Source organism: Anabrus simplex, chromosome 7, assembly GCF_040414725.1.
Source record: "Anabrus simplex isolate iqAnaSimp1 chromosome 7, ASM4041472v1, whole genome shotgun sequence".
Taxonomy (NCBI): Eukaryota; Metazoa; Arthropoda; class Insecta; order Orthoptera; family Tettigoniidae; genus Anabrus; species Anabrus simplex.
This window is the reverse complement of record NC_090271.1, coordinates 160,549,757-160,567,663: the sequence shown is the minus strand read 5'-3', so window position 1 is coordinate 160,567,663 and position 17,907 is coordinate 160,549,757. Positions and strand designations below refer to the sequence as shown.

At 38.0% G+C, this 17,907-nt stretch overlaps 1 protein-coding gene across 1 annotated transcript in view; it reads right to left on the bottom strand.

The window, feature by feature from the left end:
* LOC136877402 (4-hydroxybutyrate coenzyme A transferase) overlaps positions 1-17,907 on the bottom strand; it is a 231,767-nt gene that overhangs the window by 44,172 nt on the left and 169,688 nt on the right. The window contains exons 4-5 of the mRNA XM_067151409.2: positions 8,829-8,919; positions 6,520-6,708 (exon numbers count right to left, since the gene is read on the bottom strand). Of these exons, the coding sequence (XP_067007510.1) occupies positions 6,520-6,708; positions 8,829-8,919 (280 nt within the window). The remainder of the gene's footprint in view (positions 1-6,519; positions 6,709-8,828; positions 8,920-17,907) is intronic.

Sequence of the window (17,907 nt, the reverse complement as noted above, 5' to 3'; positions counted from 1 at the left end):
CTACAGGATCAGGTATGAAGCGAGAGGAATCTTTGTAGGGAGTTTTTACGGCCAGATGCCCTTCCTGATGTCAACCTCATCAGAGTTAATGAGATGAAATGAATGATGTGATATGAATAATAAAAAAGGGCACATGAAAGTACGTGCAATTTTTGTCCTGTGCTTTAATAAGTGCTCTGGCAGCGATATCAGGCTCTCTTTTTAAAAATGGAACTAGGCCCATTTCTGTAGCATACACAGTTGTTCGTAGGCAGTCACATTCAGCAGAGAAATTATTTCCACAGGCAAATATGCAGCACTGGTGAAAAGGAGTGCTGAAATGTGTACATTTTAAATGTGGCACCAACCTTCTGAACATTGAAGATGGCAGCAATGCACCATAGGTTGTGCGTATGTTCACTCTTCCCTGTGACAAAATGAGGCACAAGTCATACACAGCCTCGTCTTTTTGACTTACAGGCAATAACTCCTAATGGTACCACATTTGAAAACACATTCACTTCAATACTCCTTTTCCCCAGTACCACATGTCTGACAGTGGAAATAATTACATCACTGAATGTGACTGCCTCTGGTCAACTGTATGCAGCAGTTCCATGTTAAAAAAAGCAGCTTGGTATCACTGTCTCAGTACTTATTGAAGCATGGGACACACAATCTACAGTATGTTCTTTCCTGTGCTACTTATTGTTAATCATTTAGGTGAAAACTACTTCAACTAATCAGAAGATACTTAAGGTGAGACTTAGGTGAAGGAGTAGATATAGTCAACCGAACATCAATGAGGAGGCTATTATGGGGATGCTAGCATCTTAGACTGGAATAAAATGATGTTGGGCTTATGTTACCCTCTTCATGCATTCAGTCATAGTTCTGTAACAGACTAGTACAGCATATAAGATGCCATCTTCTAACAGTATAAGAGATTCTTTCGGGGGTGTAATGTAGTGTGCATACATGTTCTGTTCATAGATAACAACACATATTCACACCAGGCTACAATGACAAATGGATAACTGGAAAATGAGGTGATGTTGGTACACGTGGTGAAACCTTTCTGTACAGGACATTAGCAGATGAAGTCTTGTTGGACGTACTGACTGTTGTCCTGACTGGATGGAAAATGGCGAACTAGGAGGTGTATTACTCTGTGAAGCAGATGATATAACATAAATACGGAGTGGGGAGGGCAAGGACATACCCAAGGAATTGCTGGTGAGTGGACCAGCAATAAAGCAATAAACGCAAACTACATCGGGCAGCATATTATAATACATATATAATTATTTACATAGCACAGCACTGTACATTTATTTCTCCATAAAGATTCCAACTGTTGGTGAAGTCATAGGATCTTAATAAGAAATTTTAATATTGTCAACATTACTTTGTGCAACATTCTTTTCACTGTTCAGCTGCCACTAAATCATGTGTTTTAGCTGTTCAAGACACTAATTTTAAATAGAATAAAATACTGTAATTTTAATATGTGTAAGGTGAACTATGAATTCTTCATTCTGTTTTATATCTTGGTCACTTGTGAAGTTTTATGGCTGATGATGGCTCAATGAGCCGAAACATGTACTACAATTATGTAAAATATATTAAATTATACCGGGTCTCCCATATAAACTAAGACTGAACCTACGGTGTTTGTACTCTGCGCTATAGCAGTTGCCTCAGCCGAACTTACGTCACACGCAGCCACCCTGCTTTGTACAATCTTACCTTACCTTGTAAAAGATCCTGGAAGTGTCATCCTTCCTAGGTTATACAGGCACTGTATCTGGTAACCACACTGTGGTTGATTCGAGCAAGTTCTGCCACTGTAAAGTTTCTGATTTCATTTGTAATGTTTTCTTTCAGTTCTTCCAATGTGCGAGGATTTGTTTGATACACTTTTTTTCACTTTAGTAAAAAACACACACTGTTAGATCTGGAGAACGAGGAGGAGGGGGGGGAAATAGACAAGCACTGATCACTCTGTCTGCAAACACTTCCGAGATTGTAAGAAGGGAATTTTCTGTTGTATGAGCAGGGGCTGAATATTGTTGAAACCACCCACGTCATTGTTCTTCTTCCATTAACTGATGGATCAGAATGTCATCTTGGTACTCTCTGCATTGACCGTAGTCTCGAAAAAAATAGGCCCAATTATTAGTCTTGCCGTAACAGACACCACACACTAATCTTATCATAGGGGACTTCATAAACACCATTAGGGTTTTCCGCACACCAACAGCGAGAGTTTTGACTGTTCACATGAGCATAAAGATGAAAGCCTCACCTAAAAAGAACACAAGCTGTGGGTCAAATATAAATGATCATTCAATGATGCAAGATACCGCTCACAATATCTCACTCTTGTGGTTGGATCTGCAGGTTTTTAAAAATGGGCCCATGTAAACTATATGGTTTGATGTGTAACAGCTTTGTAACTTTGTGTGAAGAAGAAACCGAAACCTCTACTTGTTGTGCTAATTTTCTTAGTGATTTATTCAATGACCATTCCAGATTCGCACCAATGTCATCTAGCTTTACCTCTGTTAAAACTGTTTGTGTGCGTGCATTTTTTTTAATTGAGCACTGAGCCAGAATGTGGTAACAGGGTCAGTCACTCCTTGTTTAAGCCCAATTATTAAGCCAATGCTACACACGTGTTTTACAATGCGCAAGCAAAGGATCTGGCCAATTCAGTCTGTAGTATTAGGAATGTTAGGGAGGTAAATTGTTCCCTTCACATCTTTATTCCATTTACTTGATGATAATGGTGAAAATTTGCAAGACGATAGCAATTTGTTTGAGTAGGCTTATGGCAGACAGTGTGTCCTATGGAGCCACCTGGCTTTCTTGTCACTAAAATGTTCAAGAAAGGTAGGCACCTCTCCAGCTATCTCCATGATGAATTTAATCAAGGGCAGTTCCTGAGTTGCTGAAAACCTTTCACCCATTATCACTGCGTAGGCTTCTGAGGGATGCAAAGTTCCCGTGCCGATCTCACAATCCTCTTCCATCCTTTTTGATCTTGAGCCTGCTCTTCCCAGTTATCAATTTGGAGGGTCCGGCATACCTTGTTCATCTCCTTCTTCCAGGTGCTTCGGGGTCTTCCTGAAGGTCTTTTCCCATTAAGAGATCTCTTGTATAGATCTACAGATGCTCCGTTATCCTGCATCCTCAGTACATGTCCAGCCCAGTGCAGTCTGTGGGATTCTATCACACCCATTATAGTGTGTTGTTGAGAGAGGGTGTAAATCTCACAATTAGATCTTTTCTGCCAGCTTTGAGAGATAGGATTGAACCCTGGGCCAAATATTTTTCTATAAACTTCATTCTCAGAGACTTGCAACAGCTGCTGCTCTTTCTTGGTTATACTCCATGTCTCGGAACCATACAGAAGTACTGGTCGAATGATTGTATTGTAGATAATCATTTTTGCATTCCTTGTTAAAAACTTGGAGCCTAATATAGGACTCAGAGTAAAATGCCTTATTTGCATTCTTAATTCTAATTTGGTGTTCCTGTTGCCTCCACTTTAGCTCATCGATTAATACACCAATACACTCTTTTAAATATATATTTCTGAATCTTCAAAGGCAATCCTGTCAACCTTCTCATGATTCAGTCTCTGTACAATCATGTAATGTGTCTTTTTATCATTACCTCATGAACTTCATTTGCATGATCAAGATTTCTGACTTATGGGCCCATGTGGAAGATCACAGACGTCAATGTGAAGTAAGTTAGTCTTTGGCCTTCTGTTCACATGGTAACATGTTTGATTCTGGCTAAGGTTAGTGGCATTCGAGGATATCTGAATACACCAATTCCGTATAGCTGCTTCCAGCATATAAAAAGCAATCCTGTGGGATAATACTGTGACATCCTGGCATCTGTTGAGACTTGCAAGAGTTAAAGGGATGTAAAACAAATCTGGAAGATTAACTGTTATGTTTATGGTACCCACTAACATTAAGTCCAACAGATCTGAGAATGGTTGGTTGAAAGGTCTTTAACACGTTCCACTGCATATTAGCAGAGCGTGACATACCCGCCAACCTGAGCAAAATATTTGTGTGGGACTCTTTTAAAAGTTGTAATTATTGAAGTTTTGTACATTGGTAGGACAAGTTCTATTGAACTTGTGGACTTATCCCACTCACACACCTGGTGCGTGACCCGCACAGTGGTTGAAATCGAGAAGTAATACTGGTCACCAGACGGATCACGCGCCATACGCATTGGTAGATTACTGTGCATTATTTACCACGGACAGCAAACAAATGCATAAAGTATGTTACAGACATAAATATATTCATATTTACACTTCTTTATTACAGAATTTGACAAACAAAAATGAAATACTTTGGCTAATTGGGTAGGTCTCGTGATGTTGAAGCAACCACATTGTCGGCCATCAGAAAAAAATATAAATAAAATGATAACATAAGCATCACGACGCAGTCAAAAATGGTTACTGCGCGTTCCTTCAAGTTACTTATAAATGTGATGAGGAATAAGTGACAATTAGAAGTTCTTTCGTGTTATACACATATATGATGCAAGAATAAACGACAATTACAAGTTCAGTTCTTTTACTGAACATATTGCAGTAGTGGAATTCATTTATTTCAAAAGTGGAACCACTCGTAATTCTCCTGAAGATTTAACCCTTTCCACTCGTGTGTCGACCTGAGGTCGACAGCCGTCACTCAGCGTTATAGCTCGTGTGTCGACCCTGAGTCGACACAATGTTTCGCCGCTCGTTGCTAGGTTACCTGGAATGCCAGGTCTTTTGTACTTCGTTTCGTAAGTGCTGGTCCCTTCCGGAAACTGAAAGAAACCAAATATGTGCGTTTTAGTTTCTCTTTGCTTGGCAAAATTGCTCCGTTTCCTTGACAATGGAAAGCAGTCGCGTGACGTGAAGCAACATGGCGGCGCACAGTCTGACAGAAGCTGAGATTCTTGCGTCTATTTCGGCTGATTGTTTTTATAGTGACCATGAAAATGATGAAAATTTTGAATCTGGCAATGAAAGAGATATATCTATTAGTGATTCAAATGGCGATATTGATATCAGCGTCGCAAGAAATCATGGAGGCGGCGATAGTATTTTGACTCGTCCCGGTCCCAGTGATACAGTGCTGACTTCAAACATACCTTGGAGATCGCGGAGAACGGGTGATGCAGGATTACCCAAACGTCCTTACAGATTAGTCAGTGCATTCATAAATTGTGGCAATAGACTTAAAATAGAACTAGAGTACTGGTAGCTATTTTTTACTGATCAGTTGATAACCTCTATTGTCCATGAGACAAACAAATTTGCCGAAATATAAATTACAGCAAAATACTCCACTTCTGAAGAGATCTATCTGGTTTTCTTGGAAAGCTGTGACATTAGAAGAGCTGAAGGCATTTATTGGTACAATTATCAACATGGGGATGAACAGTAAGGCAAAAATGTAGGATTAATTTAGTGCAGACTGGTTGGATAAGCAAGCAGGGCTCCATCCAAGCATTTGCTTTGAACGCTTCCACACACTAAAGACATACCGTTAAGAAAGTGAAAAACATGATTTTGTGTCATGTAAATACCATACATTCATTAATTTTGTAGTTTCTTCCTGTGTTATTGTTACAACCAGTACTTAACACCAGGTTTTAAAATATGAAGAATGCTGACAGAAATAAATGCGAGTTGGGAGAAATCAGGACGTACAAATAATTCGAGTGGAAAGGGTTAATAAACAGAAAATGCAGTGTCTTAGCTCACATTTAAGTGGTCTTGCTGCTCAAAAATCCCATAGAATGAATGATGACGTATGACGACAACTCTGGAGAGGAAATACGCGGGAAACGGAACACGCACACGCAAATATGGCTATGGATGAATCTGCTAGTAGACTGGCTTACACGATGTGCGGGATGACAATTAGAGCCTTTCTTACCATGCGGGAAACCTGTGATTTACATTTCCTAGCAACCGTCCCATGACGCGCTAAGCGCGTGCTCCGCACGTGCTTATAAAGTAATGTCACGCGCCCAGCACTTGATCCACATTGAATGTGTTAAGCCTCTGGGAAGAAAACCTTTTCCTATCATTGCAATATGATGATACAATATTTAACTTTGTTTTCAATCAATTTGGCACCAAAGAAATCAATATGAGTGAATTAATATATTTCAACAGATTTCAGATGATAAATTTCAATCCAAATGAAAAATGCAGGCCATGCTAGGAATGGAGAAAATACTGGATAGAATAGAAACAGGGTGAAATGATATGGCCATGTCAGAAGGATGGAAGTAATATGAATACCAAGAGCAATGCTCAAATGGACAGCGAATGGAAGGAGACTAAGAGGAAGGCCAAGGGGAAGATAAGAGATGGATATAGAAAGTTGGATAAAGGGAGCAGGAGAAGAAAATTAAGAAGCAGCAATGATATGAAGTCTCTGTCTGATGCTTCATTTTGTTAACATTGCCTTGACATGCTCATCAATAAATGCCACAACTTACCCATTTGAAGAGTGGCCCCATCCTCTACCAAGTGTTCTGCAATGTTTTTACCAATCATTGTCTCCTCCGCAGAAGGTGGTGCTCCTCCATGTTCTGGAAGAGGCTTATCAATCTTGACGGCAAAGTCAAAGTGGGACTGATGAATAAGCGCATCGCCAAATGTTCGTGGCATTCGACAATTTACTTGTGCTGAAACAAACCAAAATTTATTGGTTATTTATTTCTCCTTCCTAAGTTTTAAAATATTTAGTCTCTGTTGAAGGAATGAGAGCCTAGATTTTTACTTAATCAGTTAGATGTGTACAATAATCTTCTGATATTTGGTCAATTAAATCGTAAAATAGTTTGTATTTTCAGGTATTTCTTCACTGATGATATTGTAAAATAAATCTTAAAATATTTTATATTTTCAGCTATTTTCTCCTAGGTGGTAAGAACTATTTTCAAGAAATCTCATAAACTAATTGACTATTTCAACATATGTCCAGTCCCGCAGTGTAGGGGCAACGTGTCCGCCTGTCACCCAGCGGCCCCGGGTTCGATTCCTGGCTGGGTCAGGTTTTTTTATTGTAAATGGTTAATATCCCTGGCCTGGGGACTGGGTGTTTGTGTCGTCCTTAACGTTCCTTTCCTCATATTCAACACTCTACACTTCCTCCATTCCAATTACACGCAGGTTCATATCACATGGTGCAAGTCGGGGAAATAGATCTCTAGAGATCGACGCCCTGAACAAATAGCATTTTTTTGTAATTAAAAAAAATTCAATATATGTTAATCATTATGTGTTTGTTCCATTTCCATTATATATATTGAACCCTTAAAGTTAATGTTTCTCAAATTTCACTGAAGACAGTCAACTTGTTTTGAAGTCACAATGTTTCTTAATAAAATTAAGAGTTTTAACTGAAGTTTGCACTTTGAAGGTATTACTTTTTCTAAATGTAAGTTATTATGAAATTGCAAGCTTTCATCTAATTATTAAATCATTACTGATCCACCATTCTGTGTTGAGCTATTCCAACCTAGACATTGTTTGCTATTTCCCAGAGCCCAGACTAGCCCACTGCTTTCATTCTATATACCCGCCAACTCCTGTTGTTGCTCAGTGCATGAATTTACCATCCATTTTTAAATAGATGCAACAATAATATATGCTAAAGTTTACAATTTAGACTTCAGAACAAATTTAAATAATTGAACAAAGTTTTGAATGCTGTAATGGGAAACCTAATCCTGGGAAGTCCTTGAATGGGACAACAACGTTCTGTACATAGTGCGCAATATATTTAATGGGGGGGAAAAATAATTACAATATTCAGCAGCACTACGACCAAAAGCACTTAGTTACACATCTTAATATCGTCAATGATGAAAGAAGTGAGCACTTGAAACATAGGTGCTGGCTTCGCATGATGTAGGGTAAACATGGAAGAGGATCATTTTTATCCCCTGTATAAAAAATACTGTGTTAGTTCTTAACCGTGAATCTAAAAGTATTGTTCTGTCACTCTGTTTTGAATACAAAATTTTCTTCTTTTAAGTTAGTTTTCTTCCATTTCATAACTTTCTTTGCAGAATTTGAACACAAGTTCAGAAGGTGATACATGTGAAAATTTTACCATACTGCCTTGAACATTAAAAAACATTAACACAGTTTCTTTTCTGGAAAAAAAAAAAAAAAAATGGTGTTTCAAACTGAAGCCTTTAAGATAAGGGCAAAATAAGAGATTCTGGCACACTACTGCTTTAACTGCATCAGAACTAGAGCAGTAGAAATATGGAATACTGTAAGACATTGAAGGCAAAGGAATAGCTGGATATGTGACTGCTACATTAATAACAGACTTCATAGTTTCTTATGCTTGGCATGAGGATTTTTTGTTTGTTTCTGTAAATCATAGAATACTTAAAGAAAAACAAATGAATAGGACTTCAATATGAATTTTGTCAGTCTTATGGAAAAATATCCATATATTTACAATCGCCTTGCACATTCTGTACAACTGAAATCGTTCAGAATCCTAGATACATCTCCCTAGATACATACACACTAAAGACACCCTATTTCCCTAAGTCAGCTTGACAGTAAGACTGTACCTAAAACTGACTTAACATTCAGATCATTATTAATGCCAAATAAATTTACTAATGTTAGTTACTGAATGATCACTTTAGTAGGCATTAAGTCAGGTAAAAGCTAAAGCACTGTCATGCATCTGTCACATTGCTGCCATATCATCTGCAGCATCACTTCCATGAACGATCTTCCCAACAATATTTGGATAATCTAAGACAGGTGCCATTACCAACAATGATCTTGGAGTAGGTAAGAGCAGCACGGACACAATCCACACTGGTTCCAAGACTGCAGTAGCCATGTTGATCTGGAGGAGATACCTGGCAACATTCAATTTATATTATCAGTCACCTTCAAAACAGCTCCATTAACAATACATCAATTAAAAAACAAAAAATTGTATAACGCAAAATTATGTATTTTTGAACTGATTAAGCTCCTATTGTTTAATATTATAGCAAACAAAGAATAGTAATAATTTCTTCCATAAAACAAGAATAACATAATTTTCTTGGCACACACAGTAATTAAAAACATTGTATTACCACTCCAGCTAATGTCTGAAACCCAACTGTGTTAATAAAGATTTAAACAAAGTAATTCTTGACTTAGTTTTGAATGGACTTCAGTATTATTTTCTGCAGTTTTCCTACAACAATTATTTTCTGCAGTTTTCCTACAACAACAACATCGTCTATGTCACTCACACCAGTGGTCCTTTTCTAATATTAAAAGCAAGGCAGTCAAACCTCTGTATACTGTAATATCCTAATATAATTATAATAACAGTAACAATATATAATTTTTAGACGTGCCTGTAAACGGTCAGCTGTTGAAGGAGATTTGTCTCTGCATAATAATAAACAAGAAAAATTGATTAATTTTGTATCTGAGTGATCCAGTAAGTGCAATTATTTATTTATTGTTTTACAATTTGTTTTATTCATTTTCTATGAAATACTTTTCTGCCTTGTCAATACTTTACATTTTATTGTAATTATCTACCATACACTTTTCGAGAGCTACTACTCTCCTCTTCAGCGGTGCCAAAACATCAAATGAAATCCTTGGAATTGATACATTTGTACAATCCAGTCATCAACAAAACAATTTATACATAAATCTTGAAATCGTTAAAATATTTCTTTGTGTCTAAACTGTTCACTTACACTTAGTAAGTCATTTAGTAAAAACTTTAAAAATAGAATAATTTTCAGACCATAAAATGAATCAAACCTATTACGTTAGTCATTATATACTAGAATTTAAAATCTACTCTGCTCTTGAAACTTCTCATTTACTTAAGTCCTAGTGTTTACTAAATGACATTGTAAGAGAACAGTTTAGACACAAATAAATATTTTTATTTTATTTTTTTAGGTGTAAATTAGGACTTAAGTAAAGGAGAAGTTTCAAGAGCAGAGCAGATTTTTAATTTTAGTATATAGTGACTAACTTAATAGCTTTTATTTATTTCATGGTTTGAAAATTATTCTATTTTTAAAGTTTTTACTAAATGACATAGTAAGTTAAGTCAACAGTTTAGACACAAAGAAATATTTTAACGATTTCAATATTTATGTATAATTTGTTTCATGTTGATGACTGGATTGTACAAACGTATCAAGTCCAGGGATTTAAGTTGATGTTTTGGCACCACTGAAGAAGAGAGTAGTAGCTCTGGAAATATGTACAGTAGACAATTATTAAAAAAATGTAAAATATTGACAAGGCGGAAAAGTGTTTCAAAGAAATTGAATATAAGTCAATATAGACGGGATTTAACCAACATGATTCCAGCATTTCCTGGTGTGAAAATGGGAAATCAGGGAAAACCATCTTCAGGGCTGCCAACATTGAGGTTCAAACCCACTATCTCCCAGATGCAAGCTCACAGCTGCACGCCCCTAACCACACGGCCAACTCGCCCGGTAGTGCAATAAATACTGTGATAGTAGAAGTAACCAAGATTAGTGACATTTTAAAAAAATTTTGCATTGAGTAGTTCTGTTGGTATTGGTAAGTTAAATGCTGTAGGTTACTATTGTTAACTATTAGAGCAGTACCATCTATCGGGATCTCTGTGATATCGACTGAGTCTTTGTATTCTTTGTTTGTGAACAGTTCAGTTCAATTCAGTATTTATCAGAATGTAGAAGTGTTAAGTTTGAGCGTATCAATTATTAATAAACTCTGTTTTCTTTTCATTAAGTTATCGACACAAAGTTACGCAAATTAGGTTTACTTTGCTTCAATTCTGGGTTGGGCGAAAAGAGCAAATAATATTCAATTTTTTAAAATTGAAATATCTGTAGTTTTGTTGGTAGAATATTTATAAAGACAGGTTATTACACTGAATAGTTCCTTCTGCAATATTTTACATTCCTACAGCCCTAGGTACTAAACACTGTATCTTGTATAGCACTTCGAAATCTGTCGCACTTATCTCATATGTAATAGCCAATAGGTAATATGATAGCCTAGTAAAGTTTATTTTAAAAAGAAGAGTATACATATGTTATTTTTCACCAGCAAGATAGTTAATGGTCTTTGCATTGATGATTATTACTGTTCTTCGTATTCAAATATTCCACTGTTGGCATATGGTCAAGTAAAAAATTAATCAGCCAATTCCTGTATTCTGATATTTGTATTTTTAAGTCTCCAGCATAGTTACAAAAGTTCTTGAGTAATTATTTGAAACATCTTCCTGTGTGCTTTCAATCTTTCATAATTTAAGGGCAGTTTTAATTTCTGTTAGTGCATAGGTAGAACAAAGGGACAGGCTAATACAAAGATGTGTCACATTTATGTTAACAACTAGAAGGACTCAGCCCTCAACCATTCATCCTGGAGATCATTAATTCATCGCGGCACACATTTTCTTGAAGAAAACCATAGGCAAATAGAGAAAAAAAGGCAACGTAGAAAAGAAGAGGAGCAAAATAGAAGAATACTGGCTGCTTTGCCAGGGATTATCTGTCATCACAGCGGCAAACGGGTGCCTACCATATTGGGCTGGACAGTCACCTACGGACTCACAGATGACGAGGAAATCTGCTTGAAAGACCAACCTATTTGTTTTCAAGTGTTAGCTAATGTATTGTATTGTATTATATTATTAAAAAAAGAAGGAAATTTGTTAATATCATTATCATTATTATTACTTTGCTCTATGTTTCCCTTTCCTCTTACCTCTCCCGCTGTATCACTTCCCTGTGTTAGATCTCCCTCAATGTGCAGGGTATGGTAAGACAAGAAGGAGGGGACCGAGCTCAATAGCTGTAGTCGCTTAAGTGCGGCCAGTATTCAGATAGTGGGTTCGAACCCCACTGTCGGCAGCCCTGAAAATGGTTTTCCGTAGTTTTGCATTTTCACACTAGTCAAATTCTGGGGCTGTACCTGAATTAAAGCGACGGCTGCTTCCATCCCACTCTTAGCCCTTTCCTGTCCTATCATAACCATAAGACATATCTGTGTCAGTGCAACGTAAAGCAACTTATAAAAAGAAGGGAGGGGGGGGGGGGAAGGACAGGAAGAAGTTGTGGAAGACATGTGGACCAACGTTTTAAGGGGAAGGAAATAGAGGGCTAAGGAAATTACTCGGGGAGAGATTTCAGGAGAGGTATTGGTGACGAACTGGTATGAGTCACTGCTGGGAGAACACCAGAGGGGAGACTGGGAACAGAGAAGTGTTACAGAATACGGAAAGGAGGAGAGGCAGGAAGATAGGAAGAAAGAGGAGGAAAAGGTCATGAGAGGAAGAAAAGAAAGAAAAAGGGAGACAAAAGATAAAAAGGGGACCTGGTGACGGTGATTGTGGCAGCGGCGGTGGGAGAAAAGGAACAAAATAGAAGAATATTGGCTGCTTCGCCAGGGATTATTTGTCATCACTACGGCAAGAGTTGACCACAGGAAAAATGAAAGTGAGGAACCTAACGCAAGTAATTAGAAGCAATGCCAGACTCTGCTAGGGGAACCATGATGGCAGCGGTGGTGATGGTACCGTTTTACGAGGAAAATGAAAGTGAGGAGCCTGGTACAAGTAGTAAGCGGAAGCAATGCCAGGGCTCAGCTAAGGGCCCCATGGTCGCTAACCCACGCTCCAAAGTTCAGAGCCCCTGGGGCCCCTTTTAGTCGCCTCTTACGACGGGCAGGGGATACCGTGGGTGGTATCCTACTGCCCCCACCTACAGGGGGTTTAAGGGAGAGGAAATTATTATCAATGAGATAGAGTGTAGGAGGGATACTAAATGGAGGGTGATTGGGGATTTAAATGGGACTAAACAGTGAGTACATGGGAAAGTACGGGCAAGATTTGCAGATCCTAATGGGTGGATAGTTGACTGAGATCTGCACTCAGTTGGCCTTCACTTGACATGCATAGGTACGTTTGTATAGAAGGGTTATTAGGAGGTATATTCAAGGAAATAGGGTAGACTAGGGCACGCTGATGAAAATACAGGAAGTTGGAAGTCAAGTAGGATGACAAGAGTTGTTAGAGCTAAATTGTAGAAGTATTGTACTGTAAGGAAAGGAATAGATATACACTGCTGTGCAAAACTTAAGGATAAGAAAGATGCAACATAACATATCAACTACACGGTGGAAATGAATGAAAGTGCGGTAACATGTTGCCAGAGGTCTCCCACACGTGCATAACCTGGCATGAGGTCAGTGACAAATGGCTCACAAAATGAGGCAGTTGAAGGAACGGGACAAGACAGTGTGATTCAATGAGCGAGCTGTTACAGTGCACTGGGGCGGTGTTATTCATTACTACATGGCCCGGAGACAACATTTGGATGACTTCACATGAGGAAGAATCATTGGAAAACTGGAAGAAGACAAAGTGTGACAATTGTAGCCCAGGAGTTTGGTATTGCTCACAGCATTGTTTCACGTGCATAGAGAGCATTCCGAACAACAGGCACTGCTGTCTGAAGGAGAGGAGGGGGTTGACCACCGTCAATTACAGCAGCAGATGACCGCTACATTGTGCAACGAGCAAGAAGAGACTCGCGTCAAACAGCGGGTGCAATTGCAACCACATTTAACAAGACCGCAAGGCACCCAATCAAATGCTCCATAGTGGCAAGACAACTGCTTGGGGGTGGTCAGTTTGCCCGACGATCATTACATTGTATTCCATTGACACCCGCACATCAGCAGCACCGTTTGCGATGGGGCCAAGAGCATCAGGTCTGGACCGATGAGGAGTGGGGTCGCATGCTCTTCTCGGATGAGAGCACATTCAGTCTGAGTAGTGATTCTAGATGTACCCTCATCTGGCGAGAGGAGGGAACATGTAATGCACCCAGGAACATTGTCAAACATGTTAATTTTGGTGGTCCAAGTGTTACGGTGTGGGGAGGCATAATGCTGCATGGACGTACCGACCTCCAAATCTTTGAATGGGGTACCCTCACCTGTCAGTGTTATTGTGACAGTGTACTCCATCCCCATATGTGCCTTTTCAGGGGCATATTCGGCCTGGACTTCATTTGTATGGATGACAATGCATGACCGCATCAAACAGCGCAGGTGGAGGAGCTCTTGGAACGAGAGAATAATCGGCGAATGGACTGGCCTGGCCATTCCCCGACTTAAATCCCATCACACAAGTTGGGCAGACGTATTTCAGCATGTCCACATGCATCAACGACCACCCAGCAGTTAATCAAGAAATTAATTTTAAAACCACCTAATCGATACTTTATTTTTTGCCTTTGGCAAAATTAAAAATACATTAGCACACAGAACATGTTTTGACCACTTAGTGGTCATCTTCAGCTGTATAAAGATAGTTTAAATGAAAACATTTGGACAGTAAGAACATTAAACCTTAAAACTATGTCCCATGGGATTCTAAAAACTATTGCTCTAGGTGCTCTAAAAGAAGGGAGGGGGTCGGGGGGTTGGGGAAAGTTTGGGGGTAAGGTAATATGTGTGGATGATACTTAAATTACAATTCGCGTCTATAATTGTGTTAAAAAACTTATTAACTAATATACATATTTAAAATATTTAAAAGCATCTGTGGTGATACACTTTTCGTAATAATGCTAGGTGGCATGAATAAAAAGTCAATGTTTGTAACAGTCTTCAGGCATTTGTGTGAAGGATACTTAAATTAAGATTCGTGTCTACATAATGTTAAAAAAACTTATTTACTAATAAACATATTTGAAAAATATCTTCAAGCGTCTATGGTGAAGCACTTTTTTCAAAACACTTGGTCTTGAATAAAAAGTCTATGTACAGTATATTCCAGTCTTCGGGTATTTGTTGTTTGTATTTTGTAATGATTATCTTCCTTAATTATTACTCTTTAGGTTATGGTACAAGGCCGTGTTGACTGTTTGACTGTAGACAGTCCTACAGAGAAGGCTCTGGTAGATAATGAGTACTGTGTTATGTTAAGTGGTTTGTCAGATACCTCATTGTGTCAGTATAAACAACAATATAAGGCTTCATGTAACAAAGTGCAAAAGCTGTATGATGATAAGTTAAAAGCATTTGCCATTACTCTATATTTTCTTTCTCCGAAGGCATATTCATTTGTAAGAAACACTTTTGATACTTGTCTTCCACACCCTAGAACATCATCTCGATGGTATCAAAGTGTAGATGCTAATCCTGGCTTCTGTGTTGAGGCTTTTCATGGACTTAGGTCATTTGATTCCATGGCTATAAGGAAACATTTGGAATGGGATGGTAATATATTTCATGGATCTGTAGGTGTTGGTATTAATAATGTAGATGAATCAGCAGCATTAGCTTCAGAAGCCTTAGTTTTTCACTTGGTATTTGTGAATAATTCCTGGAAGATTCCCTTAGGATACTTTAGACATTGCTGCAAGATTCTGATGTGACAGTAACTTTATTGACCTCTGATGGTGCTGCAACAAATATTGCTTCTGCTGATTACCTGAGTTGTAACTTTGATGTAAATAACATGGTTACTCATTTCCTCCACCCAGTTACCAAACAGCCAGTTTATTTTTTTCTAGACCCTTGCCATATGTTAAAATTGGATAGGAACACTTTAGGTGACAGGAAATACTTACATAATAGGTCAGGTCAGGTAATTCAGTGGAGTTTTATTGAGATGTTGAACGAGGGATGTACCTAGGGAACAAAATCAGGAATTCACACATAAATTATAGGATAATTAAAATGAAGGTCAAATTATCTGCACGAGTTTTGAGTCAATCTGTTTGTGATGCTCACTGTATTGTTCAAGGTTTCCAGGGTTGTGAGGCTACAGCAGAATTTATAACGATATTTAATATTCTCTTTGATGTTCCAAATTCTAGGAGATAAGGGGTAAATATTTTAAGAAAGCTCTGATTTTACAGAATATTACTGAAATCAAAGATTTCCTTTTGAGGGCCAAACAGTACATTATGCAGCTACAGGAGCAATTCAGTGAAAAGCTCATCTACTTGTCCACCAGAAAAACAGGACTTTTAAGGTTTCTAATTGGTACTGAGAGCACCATTTCAATGTACAATTTCTTTGTTGGAGGCTCTACATAAAACTTTCCACTGAAGTATTTTCCCCTATATAAAGTAAACCAAGTCATGGCAGCTTCGGATTGGTTGGATGTCTATGTTTCAGTGCATAATCACCAGAGCCAAAATCAGCCAAAATATCAATTTAGAAGTAAAGCAGTTGCTATTTCTCAAAAACACTGTCCCTACCTCCGACAGCGGTTCAATTTGGACACTAGACGACTACAACACCGACGAGAACGTTTTGATTTCAAGTGAGTGTTCAACTCAAATACAACTTAAATACCCACCAATACAATTTGTCAGTATACATTTCGGCTTGTTTCAAGCAATCATCAGTTGACAAATAATTAATGGTAAAGAATGATCATTCTCTTATACATAAAAAAACATACATTAAAACATTTGAACCTTTATGAGGATCCTTAAAATTAATGTCTCTTGAAAAATGTGAAATGTCATTTTAAATCCAATGCACTCTTAAAATTAATGATTCTTATAATAAAAATGTAATGTTAAAAACACTGCATATAAATTTGGTGATGAGTGCGTGAGTCCTCTGTTGCATCATAAGCACTTGTTTGATTAATTATCCCGGTCTAGAAAGCCAAAAATAACGGCTGAGAGGATTCGTTGTGCTGACCACACGACACCTCGTAATCTGCAGGCCTTCGGGCTGAGCAGTGGTCGCTTGGTCGGCCAAGGCCCTTGAAGGGCTGTAGTGCCATGGGGGTTTGGTTCGGTTTTTTGATTATCGCATAGGGAGGTGTGCATTTTCATGTAGTGTGATCTTGAAAAAAATTATGTTGTTCAATGGAATGGGGCTAAAACATATTAAAACCACCACACATCTTTCAGAAATCCGTAAAGAATTAGTGCCTCTTGATGAAGAGAATGTCCAGTTTGAAAACACTGTGCTTCATTGAATGTGAAGGGCATATTAACTTTTTTTTAAAAACATAGGCCTTAGCTTCATTAAATCCTTGAAATAAAAGTGAAAATCTCGAAGTTGAGGTGCTGAGAAATGTAGTTACTAACTATGATGTGGTCAACATTTAGCTGATTTTCCAAAATAAATTCTTGACTTGAATGATAGACGTTTTTGAAAAATGAAATGGATACTCCATTCAAGTTTAATTGTCTACTAGCATGTCCCCGCGGCTTTGTCCGCGTTTATTAATTCATCCGTTAGATGTTTTTAAAATATTTATTTAAAAGTGAAACAAGAAACTTTATGTTTATTAACACACATTACTTTTACATAAATTGCATGAATTACATTATTTTTATTATATTGTTACTTTCAGTCCTTAAGAAACTGGGTTGGTGGATGGTACAAATAATATAAAATATACTTAAGATATACTAATTTTTCCTCATTGAGTTTCCGGATAAACTATATTAGGTGTCCTTCCATTCGGAGTTAAGATTTATAGTATGTTTACCTTTCCAACTCTTGAACAACCCATGTATAGCTGACCACGGGAGTAGCACGGTTTCTGAAGATACGAGTCCTGAAACTTTTAGCAATTGTCCTTGTGTTTTGTTGATGCACATACAGAAACTTAAACAGGGAACTGCTGATGTCTAAATAGAAACTGTATCGGAAGGGATGATTTGAATCTGAAGAATGAATACTATTTAGCCCGCCGCATGTCCAGTCATGGGGGTGGCTTCAATAATATTCGGCATCAGTTTCTTTACTGAGAGTCGTGTTCCAGTGCAGAGGGAAGGAGGATTCATATTCTTGAGAAGGATGATTGGTACCACAATTGTCTGCCCCAAGATGTT